General features: G+C 40.0%; 1 protein-coding gene across 1 annotated transcript; it reads right to left on the reverse strand.

The window, feature by feature from the left end:
• Nucleotides 1-3,998: 3,998 nt before the first annotated feature.
• Nucleotides 3,999-11,697, reverse strand: LOC141333859 (uncharacterized). Its single transcript, XM_073839014.1, has 2 exons — nucleotides 11,552-11,697; nucleotides 3,999-6,120 (listed from the first exon to the last, which is right to left on the reverse strand). Exons 1-2 carry the CDS (start codon nucleotides 11,634-11,636, stop codon nucleotides 5,030-5,032), a joined length of 1,176 nt encoding a protein of 391 aa, XP_073695115.1. The 5' UTR covers nucleotides 11,637-11,697; the 3' UTR covers nucleotides 3,999-5,029.
• Nucleotides 11,698-16,880: the final 5,183 nt, after the last annotated feature.

Genomic DNA, 16,880 nt, shown 5'->3' on the forward strand with positions numbered 1-16,880 from the left:
TTGGACGTCATTACTGCACGCTTAAAAGACGTCTAAAACAGATGTCGCAAAACCTTTCATTCTGGCTACTCGGTAGACGTCTTCTGAACGTTCAGTATTTATGTCACTTGGACGTCATTACTGCACGCTTAAAAGACGTCTAAAACAGACGTCGCAAAAACTTTCATTCTGGCTACTCAGTGGACGTCTTCTGAATGTTCGACAAAGACGTCAAAATGACGTCTTTTGGACGTGTCTTTGCTTGGTGGGATTGGCCCACTTAGACCTGGTTCGCCGACCTCATGCTCTTCGCGACAAGAGGGACCTTCTTTCTCAGGGGACGTACATGATCTGGCACCTGCGACCCGATCTTGGAACCTGCATGTCTGGCTTCTTCATGGGACACAGCAGACCCCTCTGGCCTTCCAGGCTGTGGTAGTTACTATTACTCTGGCTAGGACCCCTCTACATGGTAGGCCTACGCTCTGAAGTGGGGTCTATTTGTTGATTAGCATTCCTCTCGCCGAAAGGAGATGCTTGGTTGGTCTGCTGCTTTCCTTTCTGCAAGAAAATGATTGCTTGAGTACCCTAGCACCCCTAGTGGGCCCATTATCTGGCTTACAGTGCATTGGGAAGGTTACGTATTGAGCTTCATTTGTACTGACACGCTTTCCTGTCAGCATTTGTACCTCAATTACTTGACACAGGTTAGGTTTTGATGTTTTATATACCCGTATGTACAGGGGAGTGGCTTGGGATACAAATTCCACTCGCCAATTCTAATTGGCCTTTTATTCTAAGCTCAGAGTTGATGGGGGCTCCCGAGTGAGACCCCATGATGTCAGTCGACATAACGTCTCTGTTCCCTTCTTTAAGGAAGGAAGGTTACAAGAGTATCCAAGACAATTCCATGCTTCATACAACTGTATGAATACTGCCAAAAATCTATTAAGTACCAAGTTAATTAATGATTCCAGTGTAGTTTATTTAAATGCAACTTGTCATGAAATGTCAGCCAGACATATTTCTGCATACTCTCTATTATCTGAAAATGCTTCATAGCCATCCTTGCCCAACAATATATTCCACTCCCCTATCAACAGTAATGTTTTCAAACAAAATTAACATATCAACATTGAATTTCAACATATTGTTGATTTTGATGCAGGAATCTATTTTTTTTTTTTTAAGGTTTTTATAACCGCACCATCCATGGACAACATTTTAAAGATTTTACCTCTCCAATGAAAGTCTGTAGTACTGGTCCTTTCGTATTTTCTGATTCATAATCTTTAGATGCCTCTGAATAAAGACCACAGGTGGAACTGGCTTCCACAATTTCAACAATCTGCAGACCACTTGTGTCAAAGGATTATGTGGGCCTCTAGCCATTTGCTTAAAATGAGCCAAATAATTCTCATTTTGATGAGATGGACATAAATCCAAATTACCATGGGTTTTAGCATTTTCACAAAGATGCACCAAACCATGAGAATTGTAAACTCCAAATTCATGGCCAGAAAGTTGGGCAAAATGTTTGGATGTTGATAACAAAATAGAACTAGCCATATCGTTCATCCTCAAAAATCCTGACAATTTTATGCTTTTGTCAGTTGGTGTACATTATAGTTAGTTCAGAATATTGTTTAAGACATCAACTCTTTAGGACAACAGGTCCAGTGTACAACAGGAATTGAGGGAATTCTGTGGCTTTCCGCTTACATTTTTTAGCCGTTGTACATGGTCTTCTAGAAAAATAAGTATGAATGTAGTCTCTCAAAGAAAGCAGTCTCTCTGAAATAAAAGATGCTTGATTATGTATCATACAACAACGCAAGTGTCCAGGAGGACCCATCCACAAATCAAGCCGACCCCTAAAACCACCAAGTGCATATCGTAATAAGGAAAGCAAGCAACCATGTCAATAATACGATCAGCTAAAAGTGAATATTTTTGGTGGTGTTCAACATCTATACCAGGGGTCCCCAAACTTTTTTCTGAGCGGGCCACATCATTTTCTTTTCTTTAATGGGGGGCCGGGTCAGTTTATAAAAGAAAATTCCATGGGCTGGACTGACTACTATTAAATCTTATTATTTTATTATGATTTTACTTGTATTTTTTATCCCTTTTAATGCTAGAATAGTTTATTATTTTATTATGCACCACACAGACAAATGATCATTTTTTTCAAAAGATATACAGGTGCATCTCAAATTAGAATGTCATGGTAATTCAACTCAAATTGTGAAACTTGTGTATTAAATAAATTTAATGCACACAGAGTGAAGTAGTTTAAGTCTTTGGTTCTTTTAATTGTGATGATTTGGCTCTCATTTAACAGAAATTCACTCTCAACAAATTAGAATATGATGGCATTCCAATCAGCTAATCAACTCAAAACACCTGCAAAGGTTTCCTGAGCCATCAAAATGGTCTCTCAGTTTGGTTCACTAGGAGAGACAATCATGGGGAAGACTGCTGATCTGACAGTTGCCCAGAAGACAATCATTGACACCCTTCACAAGGAGGGTAAGCCACAAACATTAATTTCCAAAGAAGCTGGCTGTTCACAGAGTGCTGTATCCAAGCATGTTAACAGAAAGTTGAGTGGAAGGAAAAAGTGTGGAAGAAAATCACCAACCGAGAGAACCGCAGCCTTGAGAGGCTTGTTAAGCAAAATCGATTCAAGATTTTGGGTGAACTTCACAAGGAAAGGACTGAGGCTGGGGGCAAGGCATCAAGAGCCACGACACACAGACGTGTCAGGAATTTGGCTACAGTTGTCGTATTCCTCTTGCTAAGCCACTCCTGAACCACAGACAACATCAGAGGCATCTGGGCTAAGGAGAAGAAGAAATGGACTGTTACCTAGTGGTCTAAAGTCCTCTTTTCAGATGAGAGCAAGTTTTGTATTTTATTTGGAAACCAAGGTCCTGGAGTCTGGAGGAAGGGTGGAGAAGCTCATAGCCCAAGTTGCTTGAAGTCCAGTGTTAGGTTTCCACAGTCTGTGATGATTTGAGGTGCAATCTCATCTTCTATTGTTGGTCCACTGTGTTTTTGAATCACACGTCAAATTCCTCAAAAGCTATAGAGTCATTTAATTGTTTCTAGCTGCCTCGTGCATCACCTGTTTGATTGCGATGACATATTACGTTGAATGTACCATTCTGTTGGTGAATTTAACAAATAATTAGGCTAACTAAGGGGAATTTTAGTTTGAAAGCCAACCTTTATTATCAAATACCAACATAATATAAGTAAAACATATTTAAAATTATATTTTCAAAATATGTCTCTGGCATTGTTCAGAGGGCCAGTCCAAATGTGGGGGCGGGCCGCATCCGGCCCCCGTGCGTTAGTTTGGGGACCCCTGCCCTAGACAGTCGACTCTCAGTTCTGCAAAAATAGAGTACATGTAAGAAATGCTTGGCTACAAATCAGTTCAACATTTACAAGTTGATGGTGTACAACATGTGCTACAGTACTTATTGTACATAGAATAATAAAAGTTCTCTCATCTAAAGTACTACTACTCTGTACTATAATTACACTGTATGTGCAAGTAGTGTAAAAAACCCTGTAGATGAGCTTGTAGGCCAACTTCCTTTGTGCTCATTCAATGCTAAAGAACATATAGTGCTATTGCTTTGTATTTCATAAGGAAAAATGTCCTTTGGCCCCATACACTTTATTTTTATTTTCCCCTCCTCCTCTCGTCTTCTCATTATGCTGTTTTAATAAGAGTATTCTCAATACAAGTTAAGATCAATCGACAGTATTTATTGCATAATGTTGATCAAAAACATTTAATTAATTTGTGTGGTAATTGACATTATGGAACTAATGCTGTTCGAACTTAAATTGTATTGAACCTAGAATATTCATGTAAAGGAAATTTTGAATGTAAAGTGCAGTCTGTTTTAAAATTCACAGGGATACATAAACCATGATCATATACATTGACATTCTGACGTATTTGTTTGTTGACCTTAAGAAATTCAATAAATCAGAATAAATACTTAATCAAATGTTTATTTTCATACAAAGCAATTTGTCTGAATTCTATTTTTTCAAATACTTGAATAGACAAACATATCAGGAACAGAAGAGGACTTAAAAATACACAGTTCTTTGTACTCCATGACATTCTTAAAATTAGATTTTTTTAATTATAAAATTAGCACAACAATCTAATTAAACATGCACTAATGCTTGCTCTTTATAGTGGTCACTTATTTCTAGTTAAACCAATAAAGACCACTTTTCTTAAATTCAGATTTATAGTCTAGGGCAGGGGTGCCCAACTCTGTTCCTAGAGATCTACCATCCAACAAAGTTCAGCTCCAACCCTGAACCACCTAATTAATCTCCTAGGTAGCACTTGATAATTACAGACAGCTGTGTTGGAGCAGGGCTGGAACTTATAGGTGCATTCACGCCATATCGGAATTCCTGTAATTACGATATTCCAACTTGTATAAAGTGTTCACGTCCTCGTAGAACTTGTAATTACAACTTGTGAACTGGGAGTCTTCTGAGAGCTACAACTTGTACCACATGACCGCTGTACCACCTGACCAACGTGGGCTTTGTTTAATCACACCTACGATATGGCGTGAACGCAGCAAAAGTCTGCAGGTAGGTAGATCTCCAGGAACAGGGTTGGGCACCCCTGGTCTAGTGTGTAATGATCTTTTTTTAGTACTTCTATGAGAAAAAAACTCCTTTTCAAATGAGAACTTGCACTGCATCTGCTGACAAAGACGGAATTTTCATTTTTGGATGAACTAACCCTTTAATACTTGTTTCAGTATTCAAACGGCATTAAAAATATAGTAAAAAGAGCCTTACATCTGCATAATTTCCATGCGTTATTTAAGGGTGTTTTCACACTAACACTTTTAGTGTGTACCCTGATTCGTTTGACGTCAAAGTTCATTTGGTTTGGATAATGTGAACGCTGTTTTCAGAACTCTGGTGCGCACACTACCGTACCTGAGTCCGTCGTGGTCTGTGGGGAGATTCATGTGAACTCTGGTACGGTTCGCTAACACTGCAATTGCTTTCCAGAATGAGTTTTCAAATGATGTTTCAGGTCTCTTTGATATGTGAAACTCTTCTCACAGCAAAGACATTTAAAAGGCTTCTCTCCAGTGTGAACCCTCATGTGGACTTTAATGTTTTGTTTTTGAGTGAAACTCTTCCCACACTGAGGGCAGGAGAAAGGCTTCTCTCCAGTGTGAACTCGAATGTGAACCTTAAGGATTGATTTGTTTATGCAAGTCTTTCCACAGTGATGGCACATGAAAGGCTTCTCTCCGATGTGAATTTTGACATGATCTTTAAGTTGTTTCCCATCTTTTAAATTCATTCCACACTGTTGACATACAAAACAGTTCAATCTCGAGTGAATTCTCACATGCTGATAAAGGTTTACTTTACTTGAGAAATTCTTTCCACACTCGCCACATGTGAAAGGCTTCTCTCCAATGTGTATTCTCAAATGAGATTTGAGACATTCTTTTCGTGAGTAGCTCTTCTCACAAAGTTTGCAAGCGAAAGGCTTCTCTCCAGTGTGAATTCTCATGTGGGCACTGAGGTTTCCTTTTTGTGTAAAACTCTTTCCGCACTGTTGGCAGATGAAAGGCTTCTCTCCAGTGTGAATTCTCACATGGGAATTAAGGGATTCTTTACGTGTAAAACCCTGTCCACACTGAATGCAAGTGAAAGGCTTATTTCCAGTGTGACCTCTCATGTGGGCACTAAGATGTCCTTTTTGTTTAAAACTCTGTCCACACTCTTGGCATTTGAAAGGCTTCTCTCTGGTGTGAATTCTCACATGGCTGATAAGGGTTTCTTTACGTGTAAAGCTCTGTCCACACTGAGGACATGTGAAAGGCTTTTCTCCAGTGTGAATTCTCATGTGGACTGCTAAGTTTTGTTTTTGAGAGAAAATCTTTCCACATTGATGACAGGTAAAATAGCTGTTTGATTTGTTTTTCTGAGGTCTGTTTCCTAAGGAAGTATTTTCAGTGGGTCTGGATTTTTGTCCATTCATGAAATCACAATGTTTCTTAATCCAATCTTTTACGTCCACTTCATTAATTTCTTGACTCTCCTCTTTCAGTGCTATCAGGTCTACATGAAAAAAAGACAAGATACAAATTAACACCAGCTTAATGGCACAAAGTAACATGCATCAAAACCAACCTAAAAGCATTGAAGCATCAGGACCAGCAACATTTTTACTGTTACCATCTCAGTCTTCAATATAACAGTTTGCTTTCTTTAGGACACAACCAATCTTCAGTTTAAGAAAGTTAGCGGTTATCAAACCCTTTATTACTTGACGCAGGAGAATGCCATTCATGTCTAAAACAGTCCAAAAATAGTGTCTTAACTATGATCGGTTTTGCAGAGAAATAGTACTTTAGTCATATTTTAGCCCCATCTGTGTACATAAACCTCACCATTAATATTTTTATAAGCTACATTTTTGTCTAAAATTGTGTTCAATGCTATTAGCTCTTTTTACAATATAGATGGCAACATTATCTTAGATAACTTGAGAATTGTTAATGGCCAAGCATTAATAGTGTTCTATTAATCTTTTCTATCGAACTGCTACCACTTTGTTCAGGTGCATGCATATATTTAATCAAACTCAAGTGTGGAGTGCCACTGGGTTCAGTATTAGGTCCATTGATCAAATTTGTTCAGATAAGCAGCAATCAATCCCGCGAGGTGTGAAAGGGGAAGAGCAAATGTGTCCGGTGCATATGTGAATGCTGCTCTAAAATGCAAACTACAAGCTAGTCTAAAGTGGATCACTTGTATGGGGATGCCATAGCCTTATGCTGTGAAAACAAATCTGTGATAACTTTACACATTTATTCAAATGGAAAAGCTCAAATAATTACATTGCATAATTATTCATCCCTAACCCTTTGCCAGTAAATACAGCATCAAATCTTTTTATGCGTGATGTGACAGGCTTTGCACATCTGCACTCATATATTGCTTTTGCTGTGTGCTTAAGGTGATTTTCCTATTAGTAGGTGAGCATTCTTCCCTGTCTGGTTTTCATTAAAGATATTTCTGTACTTTTGTGCGTTGAGCTTGCCTTCTACCCCACCTTTGTCCAATCCTGCTCTTGGAGAGCCACTGTCCTGTAGAGTGTATTTCCAATGCCAATTAAACATACTTGAACTAGCAAATCAATGTCTTATATTAGAAACTTCCAGACAGTTTTGTTGAGGCAAGCTGGAGCTAAACTCTGCAGGACAGTGGCCCTCCAGGACTCAGTGTCATGAAACACTGCTGCCATCTACTGGAAAGAAAAACAGGTTAAAGAAGAAGTTCACTTCCAGAACAAAAATGCACAGATAATGTACTCACCCAGTGTCATCCGAGATGTTCAGGTCTTTCTTTCTTCAGTCGTAAAGAAATTGTTTATTGAGGAATTTTCTCCATATAGTGGAAGTTTGAACTTCTAAAATGCAGTTTAAATGAACCCAAATGCGATTGTAAACGATTTCAGCTGAGGAAGAAGGACCTTATCTAGCAAAATTATTGGTTATTTTTTTTTTATTACAATTTATATACTTTTTAACCTCAAATGCTCATCTTGTCTTGCTTTGCCTGAACTAGAGTCCACTATATGTGACCCTGGAGCACAAAACCAGTCTTAAATCGCTGGGGTATTTTTGTAGCAATAGCCAAAAATACATTGTATGGGTCAAAATTATTGATTTTTCTTTTATGTCCAAAATCATTAGGAAATTAAGTAAAGATCATGTTACATTAAGATTTTTTGTAAAATTCCTACTGTAAACCTATCAAAATGTAATTTTTGATTAGTAATATGCATTGTTAAGAACTTAATTTGGACAACTTTAAAGGTCCACCCTTAGATTCCAGACTTTCAAATAGATGTATCTCGGCCAAATACTGTCCTATCCTAACAAACCATACATCAATAGAAAGCTTATTTATTGTATATATCTCAGTTTGGTAAAATTTAACCTTATGACTGGTTTTGTGGTCCAGGGTCACATATGGAGAAAAATTCTGAAATGTTTTCCTCAGAAAACGCAATTTCTTTAACAAGAAAGAAAGACATTGGATAACAAGGGGGTGTGTACATAAGCTTTAAATTTTTGTTCTGGAAGTGAACTTCTCCTTTAAAATAACATGAAACTAAATTAACTGAAGTCACTAAATGGCTGCAGAGGTTTACTCATTTATCATTTCCATATATAGGTAGAAGTTTTTCCATACAAATTTATATTTAGGGTTTATAAAAGTATTACATAACACATACACAAAACTCTTTGTCAAAGTTTGTAGTCAAACCTGGTTTTATTTGTTATATGTGTGTGAGTGCAGGGCAGAAAATAACCCTTGACTCAAGTACTACCATGACTAAATAACCATACGCTTCATCATTATAATGCTGCCCTCGACTAAAGGTTTTTCTGGTCGACTAGTAGTCATTAATAATAATAATAATTTTTATTTATATAGCGCCTTTCCAGAGCTCAAGGACACTTTACAATGAATGTAACAAAGAACAGATAGTACAAACAGACATTGAAAGAAACAGTAATCAAGTAGAGAAACATTAGGTTACAGGTAGAATAAAGTTTAATGTCGTCTGCATAAAAGTGACCATGACTTTGTAAGATCAGACCAAGTGGGATTAGGTAAATTGTGAATAATAGTGGGCCTAGAACAGATCCCTGGGGAACACCTCGCTTCAGGGGGACAGTGGTCGATCGAAAATCCTTAACAGAGATGTAGACTTGTCTATCTGAGAGATATGAAGAAAACCAAGAGAGAGCAGTACCAGAAATACCCAGATCAGAGAAACGAGAAATAAGTAGATTTTTGGTCATAGTGTCTAAGTTGATTGTGTGACGAATTGTAAAAACATAACATTTTAATCTGTGCGTTCTTAGTTTCTAATAGGCATAGCTAGCGTGTGCCAATGATATGTTGTCAAGCTAATATACCAATTTTTATCATGGCTATCAGTGTAGGGACAGTTCCAACACATTGTTGCAACCATCCCAACATGCTGTCCCTTACCACAATATTGATTTAAAAGCTTGCCATAACATTACATAATTGTAATTTTATAATGATAATACTAATGACCCCCTTTAATAGTTAGTTATCTCTCCTTTTTTTAAGTGTATAGGTAAAAAATCTACTTGTTACTTGACAATGTTTTTAATTTACTATTCTTTGTTTTGTTTTGTTTTTACAGCCAATTTACCTTATTGAAGACCGTGACTGTGAACAAATAAAATAAAGAAATTGCAAAATTATATTTAAGAATGATTTCATTACATTTTATTGAATGTTGCAACTGTCCCCTATTGTGGGGACGGTTGCAACATTTCACTTTGTCTATTTAAGTGTAAAGTGTGTATATTATAATATGTACACATGTTGGAGCAATATGGGTGAGTAGCTGACAGATGCGGCTTTATTGTATTAAAATTCCGGCTTTCTAATACAAACAGTCTCTGAGAAACTAAAGGAAATGCAAAAAGTGCTGCAACCGTCCCCACTCTCCCCTACTATGGAGGGGGCGAAAACCAGATTGAAAAGGGTCAAAGAGATTATTAGGGGGCAGCAACAGTACTTTCCAGTAATTTAGATATGAAAGGTAAATTAAAAATGGGACGATAATTGGATAGAACTGAGTGGTCAAGGTTGGGTTTCTTGAGCACAGGTGTAACGGCAGCAGTTTTTAGTGGCAGAGGAAATGAAGCGGAGGTAAGAGATGTGTTGATGAAATGAGAGATAGGTGTAGAGATGACAGAGTGACAAAGTTTCAGGAGAGAAGTAGGAGCAGGATCAAGGTGACATGATGAAGAGTTGGATTTCAAGACTAGCTTAGAGACAGAATCTGGGGTCGTCAGTGAAAAACAAGACAGACTGACTGGATAGATTTGATGGATGGCTGAGCTCTGTATCAGTAGGGAAACATTGGTGGACAGCAGTCTTTTCGAGCAGATAATCCAAAAAGGAGCAGCAAAACTCAGTTGAGGCTAGGGCATCCTGAGGTGGGGGGTTAGTAAGTTTATTTAATGTATTAAATAATGCTTTTGGCCTATTGCTTGATTTATTAATTGTGGCAGAGACAAAATTAGAGCGAGCTGAAGTGAGAGCGGATTTATAAGATTTAAGATGATCAAGAAAAGCCAAATAATGAACAGTAAGCCCGGCTCTCCTGTAAAGACGTTCAAGCCGTCTACCAGTAGCCTTACGGAAGAATACGGAGCTCAGGGGTATACCAAGGAGAAGAGTGAGTGGCGGGACATTTTTGGTCTTAATAGGAGCATGCTGCTGTAGGATTTCAGAAATTATAGAGTGGTAATTAGATAGTATCACAGATGGAGAAGAAATATCAATGACATTAGAGAGGTTCGAAGAGACAACAGAAGTACAAAATGATACAGTATCAATAGCTTTCAGATTGCGGTATGAAATAACAGTCTTAAGGCATTTAGAATGCATAGGAAGATTGAGACTAAAGTCAAGAAGTTTATGGTCAGAAATACCGGTGACAGAAGCAGAGATGGAAGTGATTATCCCCCTTTAGATGTACATATTAGATCAAGGTTATGACCACGAGTATGGGTAGGAACGCGAACATGCTGTGTCAAATTAAAACATTCAAAAACAGACAGTAACTGGGCGGTGCTGGAGCAAACTGTATCAACATGAATATGGAAGTCACCAAGCAGGAGAATAGGAAATGACAATGAGCAGGCAAGGGTTAACAGTTCACTGAGTTCAGAAAAAAAGCTGGACAGGGCTTTTGGAGGACGGTAGAGCAAGATAATTGTGAGACAGTCAGCGTTCAATACCATATATTCAAACGAATTGGTGTTGTGAAAATCAAGTTGTTTCAGTCGAAGATTGTCCCGATAAATGACGGCAAGACCACCCCCTTTGCCATGCAGTCGCATTCATTTTTTTTAAGTATTAGTCGACTAATCACGCGTTTATTAATAAACCATTAAAATCATAATAATGAGCTTTTAATCGCCTACATAACCTAGTAAGCGCTTGAGTGCATGCATGAAGCTTGCCACAGCACACCGGTAGAAGTAATAATTATGAATGAGTCAGGGAAAAACAGTAAGGTGGCTGCATTAACATTTTAATAATTAACTGATAGTGCTTGCTTTGTTTACGGTTTAAGAGAAGTCGGTGACGCTGACTTTGCTTTCATTGTTTTACAAAGAAAGCAACATTTTGCTGTTATTCTGAGTGCACACAAATAAGTATTCACAGATTCAATAATTAAGGAGTTCCAATCAACAGGAAATGTTACAAATGTGCCAACAGTATATTGTCTGTGTCTATATTGTCTAAATGCAATGCGAGGAAAATAGTTTAAGTGGGCAAAGACCCTCCAAGGATCACAGCTGGATAATTTTGTGCTCTAATTAAGCTCTGGTGTACACATGGTTTTATAAATCTGAAAACTTCTAGGATGAAATCTATGGAAAGTAGGTGTGAGTGTTCAGCTTTGAGAATGAAAACCAACCTGTTTGTTCTTCAGTATCTTCTTGTTTCACTCTGAATGCTTCTTCAATCCTCATGTCTTCACTCTCCTCTTTGATAAACGCCATCTTTGTAATAGTGTGTCACATGGATCTCAGTTGCTCCAGTTTTTCCAGTGTGTTTAGACACTTTGTCCTGTTTAAGAAAACAATAATAATTAACAGAAAGAAAAATAAATCAAAACAAATCTCCGGGTGCATCTCAGTCAGCTCCCTAGTTCAGTAGTCAGCACACTGGTAAGGGAGTTAATGAACTTAAAAGACAAACACTACCAAAACGAGCACTCAAATTAATTAAGTCAAATAATATGCAAGGTTCATATTTGTATTAGTATCAATACTGATTCTGCAAGTTGTATTTATGTTTGTAAAAGTTTGTGTTTGCTGTTCTCGTTGCATTTACACTATGGTGATCACCAGGTGTCGTCAGCGTGCGGCGAGTCGAGCGAATCAAAATAGTGAATCATTTGGAGAAGCAATTAATCCAATTGACTCGAAAAAGTTTCGAAAAGCCGTTTCTCTCATGTCTACTCGTCGGTAACTGAATTCTTGTTTATGACAAACTGACTCACGATATAAAGTGCAAAATGAGGCGCAGTTTTTTCTGTTACAAACGCGCGGGAGCGCCTTTACTCATGCAAAACCTTAATGGCACAAGGTTTTGTATGAGTAAAATTCCAAACGAGTTGTATTAATTTAAGCATTTTAAATGATTAAAAGCACAAACCCTTCTTCAGCCGAATCACAGGCATAGGAGCTCGACGGCGCCGTATGACGTCATATCGCCGAACCAAAATAAAAGTCCTGTTCAAAATCACAAAATATGTATATGGCAGATGAATTAGAGGTGAATTCTTGGCAAAATACAGCTACATGTTTAAATACATGTTGTGCATTGATATTAAGAGAAAATGAGTGTGAGATTCTGTCTAAAAGGCACACTTGTAATGTGTGGATGCAGGAAGCATTTTTACCAGGTATTAAATTATAATAATTTATATTAAGTAAATTATATTAAGCTTTACTGTCATTCCATCATATGCATAGACATACAAAGGAATAATGTTGTGTACCTCACAGGACCACAGTGCTCCACATGTAAACATAAATGAATAAACAATGGGCATATACTGTATACATAAGACCTGAAAAGGTATCAAAACATAAAACCCATATAGATATATCTATATCGCATGTAACCCATATCAACACTAAAATAAATAAACTACAAGCTGCATAAACCTACACATAGCTAACCTAAATACTTTACATGAAACTTTGACATATACTTAAATTTACATAAGACAGACAGCAGAGGTACAGAATAAAGTACAAAACTGACATTCAGGGCAAAAAAGCAAATCATGAAATAATTGAAATGGAAAATGTATTAAGGCACAATGAAACAGAATCAGCGTTTTCTTCTAATATTAAAAATACTGACATATAAAGTTCATTTTAGTCTAAAAATGCTTGAGAATTAGAATGAAATGTCTAACAATGGTCAAGAAGCAGTGAAAGATCAAATTCTATCAGGATAGAGTGGCTGAGTGAATGTGGTCTGGATTGTGTGGATGGGGCTCACCGAGACATTGTAGAAGGACAGAGTTCCTGCACTGTGATCCACATACACTCCTACTCTACGACAGCTGATAGGCTTCACAGGAAGTCAAGTCACTATCTTATTGTGTCGGAATGAGTATCTCTCAGGACAGCAAATCAAACTCCATGACTGATCATTACATCCAAACCAACACTCATTACCCTCTCCCTTCCTGCTGATGCTCTTCCACCATCACCACTCCAGTCAATCTCCCAATAACAGCGTCCACACACACTCTCTCTACACAACACCTGAGGATACACATCAAATCTGTCTGGATGATCAGGATACGACTTTTTCTCATCTGCACACGTCGCCTTTCTGTTCTCCTCAGACAGAATAAGTTGAGTGTTTGCAGTGTTTGGATCCAGTGTGAGAAAACAGGCATCTGAACACAAGAACAGAGACATTTAGAACACAACAACAATCACTAAACTGTGTGTGTGTGTGTGTAGACTTACATTTCTTCAGTCCTGCTGTAATTCTGGATTCTCCTTCATGATCCACACTAGAAACACAAACAGGGTCATTTTCAGTCAGTAAATAAAAAAAGTTAAAAATTCCATTCTGGGTGGTTTTTAGGGTGTTGCTTTGTGATTGCTAGGGTACTTAGGCTGGTTTCTATGAAAAAAACTAGCAAATGCTGGTTAGGTATGTTTTGAAGCTTGTCTCCTGATTTGTGCTGGTTTAAGATGGTCCTGAGCAGGAGCTAGTTGCTGAGGACCAGCACATGACCAGCTTAAACCAGCAGCAATGCTTCAAAACATACCTTAATTTCTATCATTTTACACAGGCTCATGCCGGGCTCAGGCTTGCGTGGTAAATAAGAGGTCATGTGATGTGTTTCAATTAGTGCAAGAAAGATGCGCAAATGGATGCTGAGGAGGTGAAATGGAGGCTTGCCTCTGGCGATTACGTTTTGATTATGTTAGGAAAAACAACGGATCCCTACAGATCCGCAGACAGCACTCGGTGAGGAGCGCTGATCATTGTAGCAAATCACAGTCATATCTGTGAAGCGCGTGAACACTATGGCCAATCGTGTTTAAAAATTGTCTCAACAGTGCCAAACTTTGTACTTTTTGACAACTCTAGCTGAGATGTTACAATGTTACAGAGGACTTATTTGATTTATTTGTTCCAACTTCCAAGTGGCCTACGTTTGTCATAAATAATTTATGTTAAAATGTGTATAAATGACTCATTCTTGACAAAAGCTGTGTTCGTGCGCACATTTGAACAATGTCGGGCTGTAAACGGGTTCGGATGTCATGACTCTGGGTTGCGAGCTTTTCCCTCCTCCTCCGGAGGTCGCTGTTTCCCTTCCTCCCGCACTTCACTCCTCTGATTGTGTACACCTGTATTGTGATCATGACACTCGTCTCACCCACACCTGTTCACTATTATACGGACTATAAAGCTGCTCATCTCCCACTCCTCATTCTGGCTGCATTGTCTTCAGTACTGTCTGTTTCTGTGTTTCCCGGATCCTGTCTCCTAGACCTGGTTTTCAGTTCTGTTTAGTTTGTGTTGTATTCAAGTTGTGTTGTGCCGTGTTGGCCTTTTGTTTGTGTTTGTTTGTTTAATATTTATATTAAATATTACTTACCTGCATTTGGACCCTGACCTCATTGATCCCACGTGACAGAATGCAGCCAGCAATTATGGGTCCAGCGGGGATTTTTTTTTTTTGTGGCGGCCGTTCACGTTCATCTGGCGGCGATGGACGCTTATGAAGCAGTGGCTGCGCTGGAGCGCGTCCGCTTCAGGGCGATGGCAGAGAGGCTCTTTCGGGGGATGCCGGCCGCGCAGGGGCGCGCTCACGTTCCTCTTGAGGCGGCGGCGTTCACTCACTCTGTGCCCGATGCTGTGGCATCCGCTCACTCTGTTCCCGAAGCAGCGGTGACGGCTCACTCTGTTCCCGAAGCGGTGGTGACTGCTCACTCTGTGCCCGATGCAGCGACGTCCGCTCACTCTGTTCTCGACGCGGCGGTGACCGCTCACTCTGTGCCCTATGCGGCGGCGTCGGCTCTCTCTGTTCCCGAAGTGGCGATGACCACTCACTCTGTTCTCGACGCGGCGGTGACCGCTCACTCTGTGAACGATGCAGCGGCGTCCGCTCTCTCTGTTCCCGAAGTGGCGGTGACCGCTCACTCTGTGCCCTATGCGGCGGCGTCGGCTCTCTCTGTTCCCGAAGTGGCGATGACCACTCACTCTGTTCTCGACGCAGCGGTGACCACTCACTCTGTTCTCGACGCGGCGGTGGCCGCTCACTCTGTGCCCTATGCGGCGGCGTCGACTCTCTCTGTTCACGAAGCGGCGATGACCACTCACTCTGTTCCCGAAGCGGCGGTGACCGCTCACTCTGTTCTCGACGCGGCGGTGACCGCTCATTCTGTGCCCTATGCGGCGGCGTCGACTCTCTCTGTTCACGAAGCGGCGATGACCACTCACTCTGTTCCCGAAGTGGCGATGACCACTCACTCTGTTCCCGAAGCGGCGGTGACCGCTCACTCTGTTCCCGAAGCGGCGGTGACCGCTCACTCTGTTCTCGACGCGGCGGTGACCGCTCATTCTGTGCCCTATGCGGCAGCGTCGGCTCTCTCTGTTCCCGAAGCGGCGATGACCACTCACTCTGTTCTCGACGCGGCGATGACCACTCACTCTGTTCCCGAAGCGGCGGTGACCGCTCACTCTGTTTTCGACGCGGCGGTGACCGCTCATTCTGTGCCCTATGCGGCAGCGTCGGCTCTCTCTGTTCCCGAAGCGGCGATGACCACTCACTCTGTTCTCGACGCGGCGGCGACCGCTCACTCTGTTCCCGAAGCGGCGGTGGCCAGACCCACCGACCGGGCGACCACTCAGGGCCCGGTCGGTGGGTCTGGTCGGGACACCGCGCCGCTGCACGGGCCTGGCCCGCCATCCCTCCCCCTGTTTCACCGTTCCCCCTTTTCAACGCCCTCCAGACTTATGGAACAACATTTTTAGTAATGTTATACCCACTACGCATGCCTAACCACTCGGTGAGAGAGCACCAGTGTTAATTTTGACAGCAAATTCTGATTTAGTCTTAGTCTTAGTCTTTGGAATAATACACCATTTAGTTTTAGTCCTATTTTAGTCATGTGAAATCTTTTAGTCTTAGTCTAGTTTAGTTGACTAAATATCATAAGAGTTTTAGTCTTAGTTTAGTCTTTAGTCTTTTAGTCTAGTTTTAATAGACTAAATATTAGCAGATTGTAAGTACATTACAATATATGGAAGCATATAGAGAATACAGGCACATATCTAATTGTTGTAATAAAAAAAAAAACATTTATTTTATTAAATGTCAAAAACATGAGTTTTTTTTTTTTCACAAAAAATAACCATAAGACCTGCTCTCCCTGAACAATAGGCCTATACATGCTTCCTGAAAAAGATATGCATTGTCCCTGAATTATGTTCAAATTGGTGGTTTTTCCCAGCGATTTTTACTCCACATGGTTTAAAGACTCTCTTGTTGTCCTTGTTGTCATATGTGAAGTTTGACCAGATGTCAATTCTTCGTTTTCATCCTAGACCAAGCTCTGACACTTCTGTCTGTCTGTCTGTTCATGAGACATACCGCTGCCCTCGGACTGCGTGCACAAAACGTTAGCGTGTTGCTAACGAGAAAAGTCAACTTAAATTAACCAAAGCTTTGTAACCAAGTCTGTGTAACCAAGTAT

This window comes from Garra rufa, chromosome 4, assembly GCF_049309525.1.
Source record: "Garra rufa chromosome 4, GarRuf1.0, whole genome shotgun sequence".
Taxonomy (NCBI): Eukaryota; Metazoa; Chordata; class Actinopteri; order Cypriniformes; family Cyprinidae; genus Garra; species Garra rufa.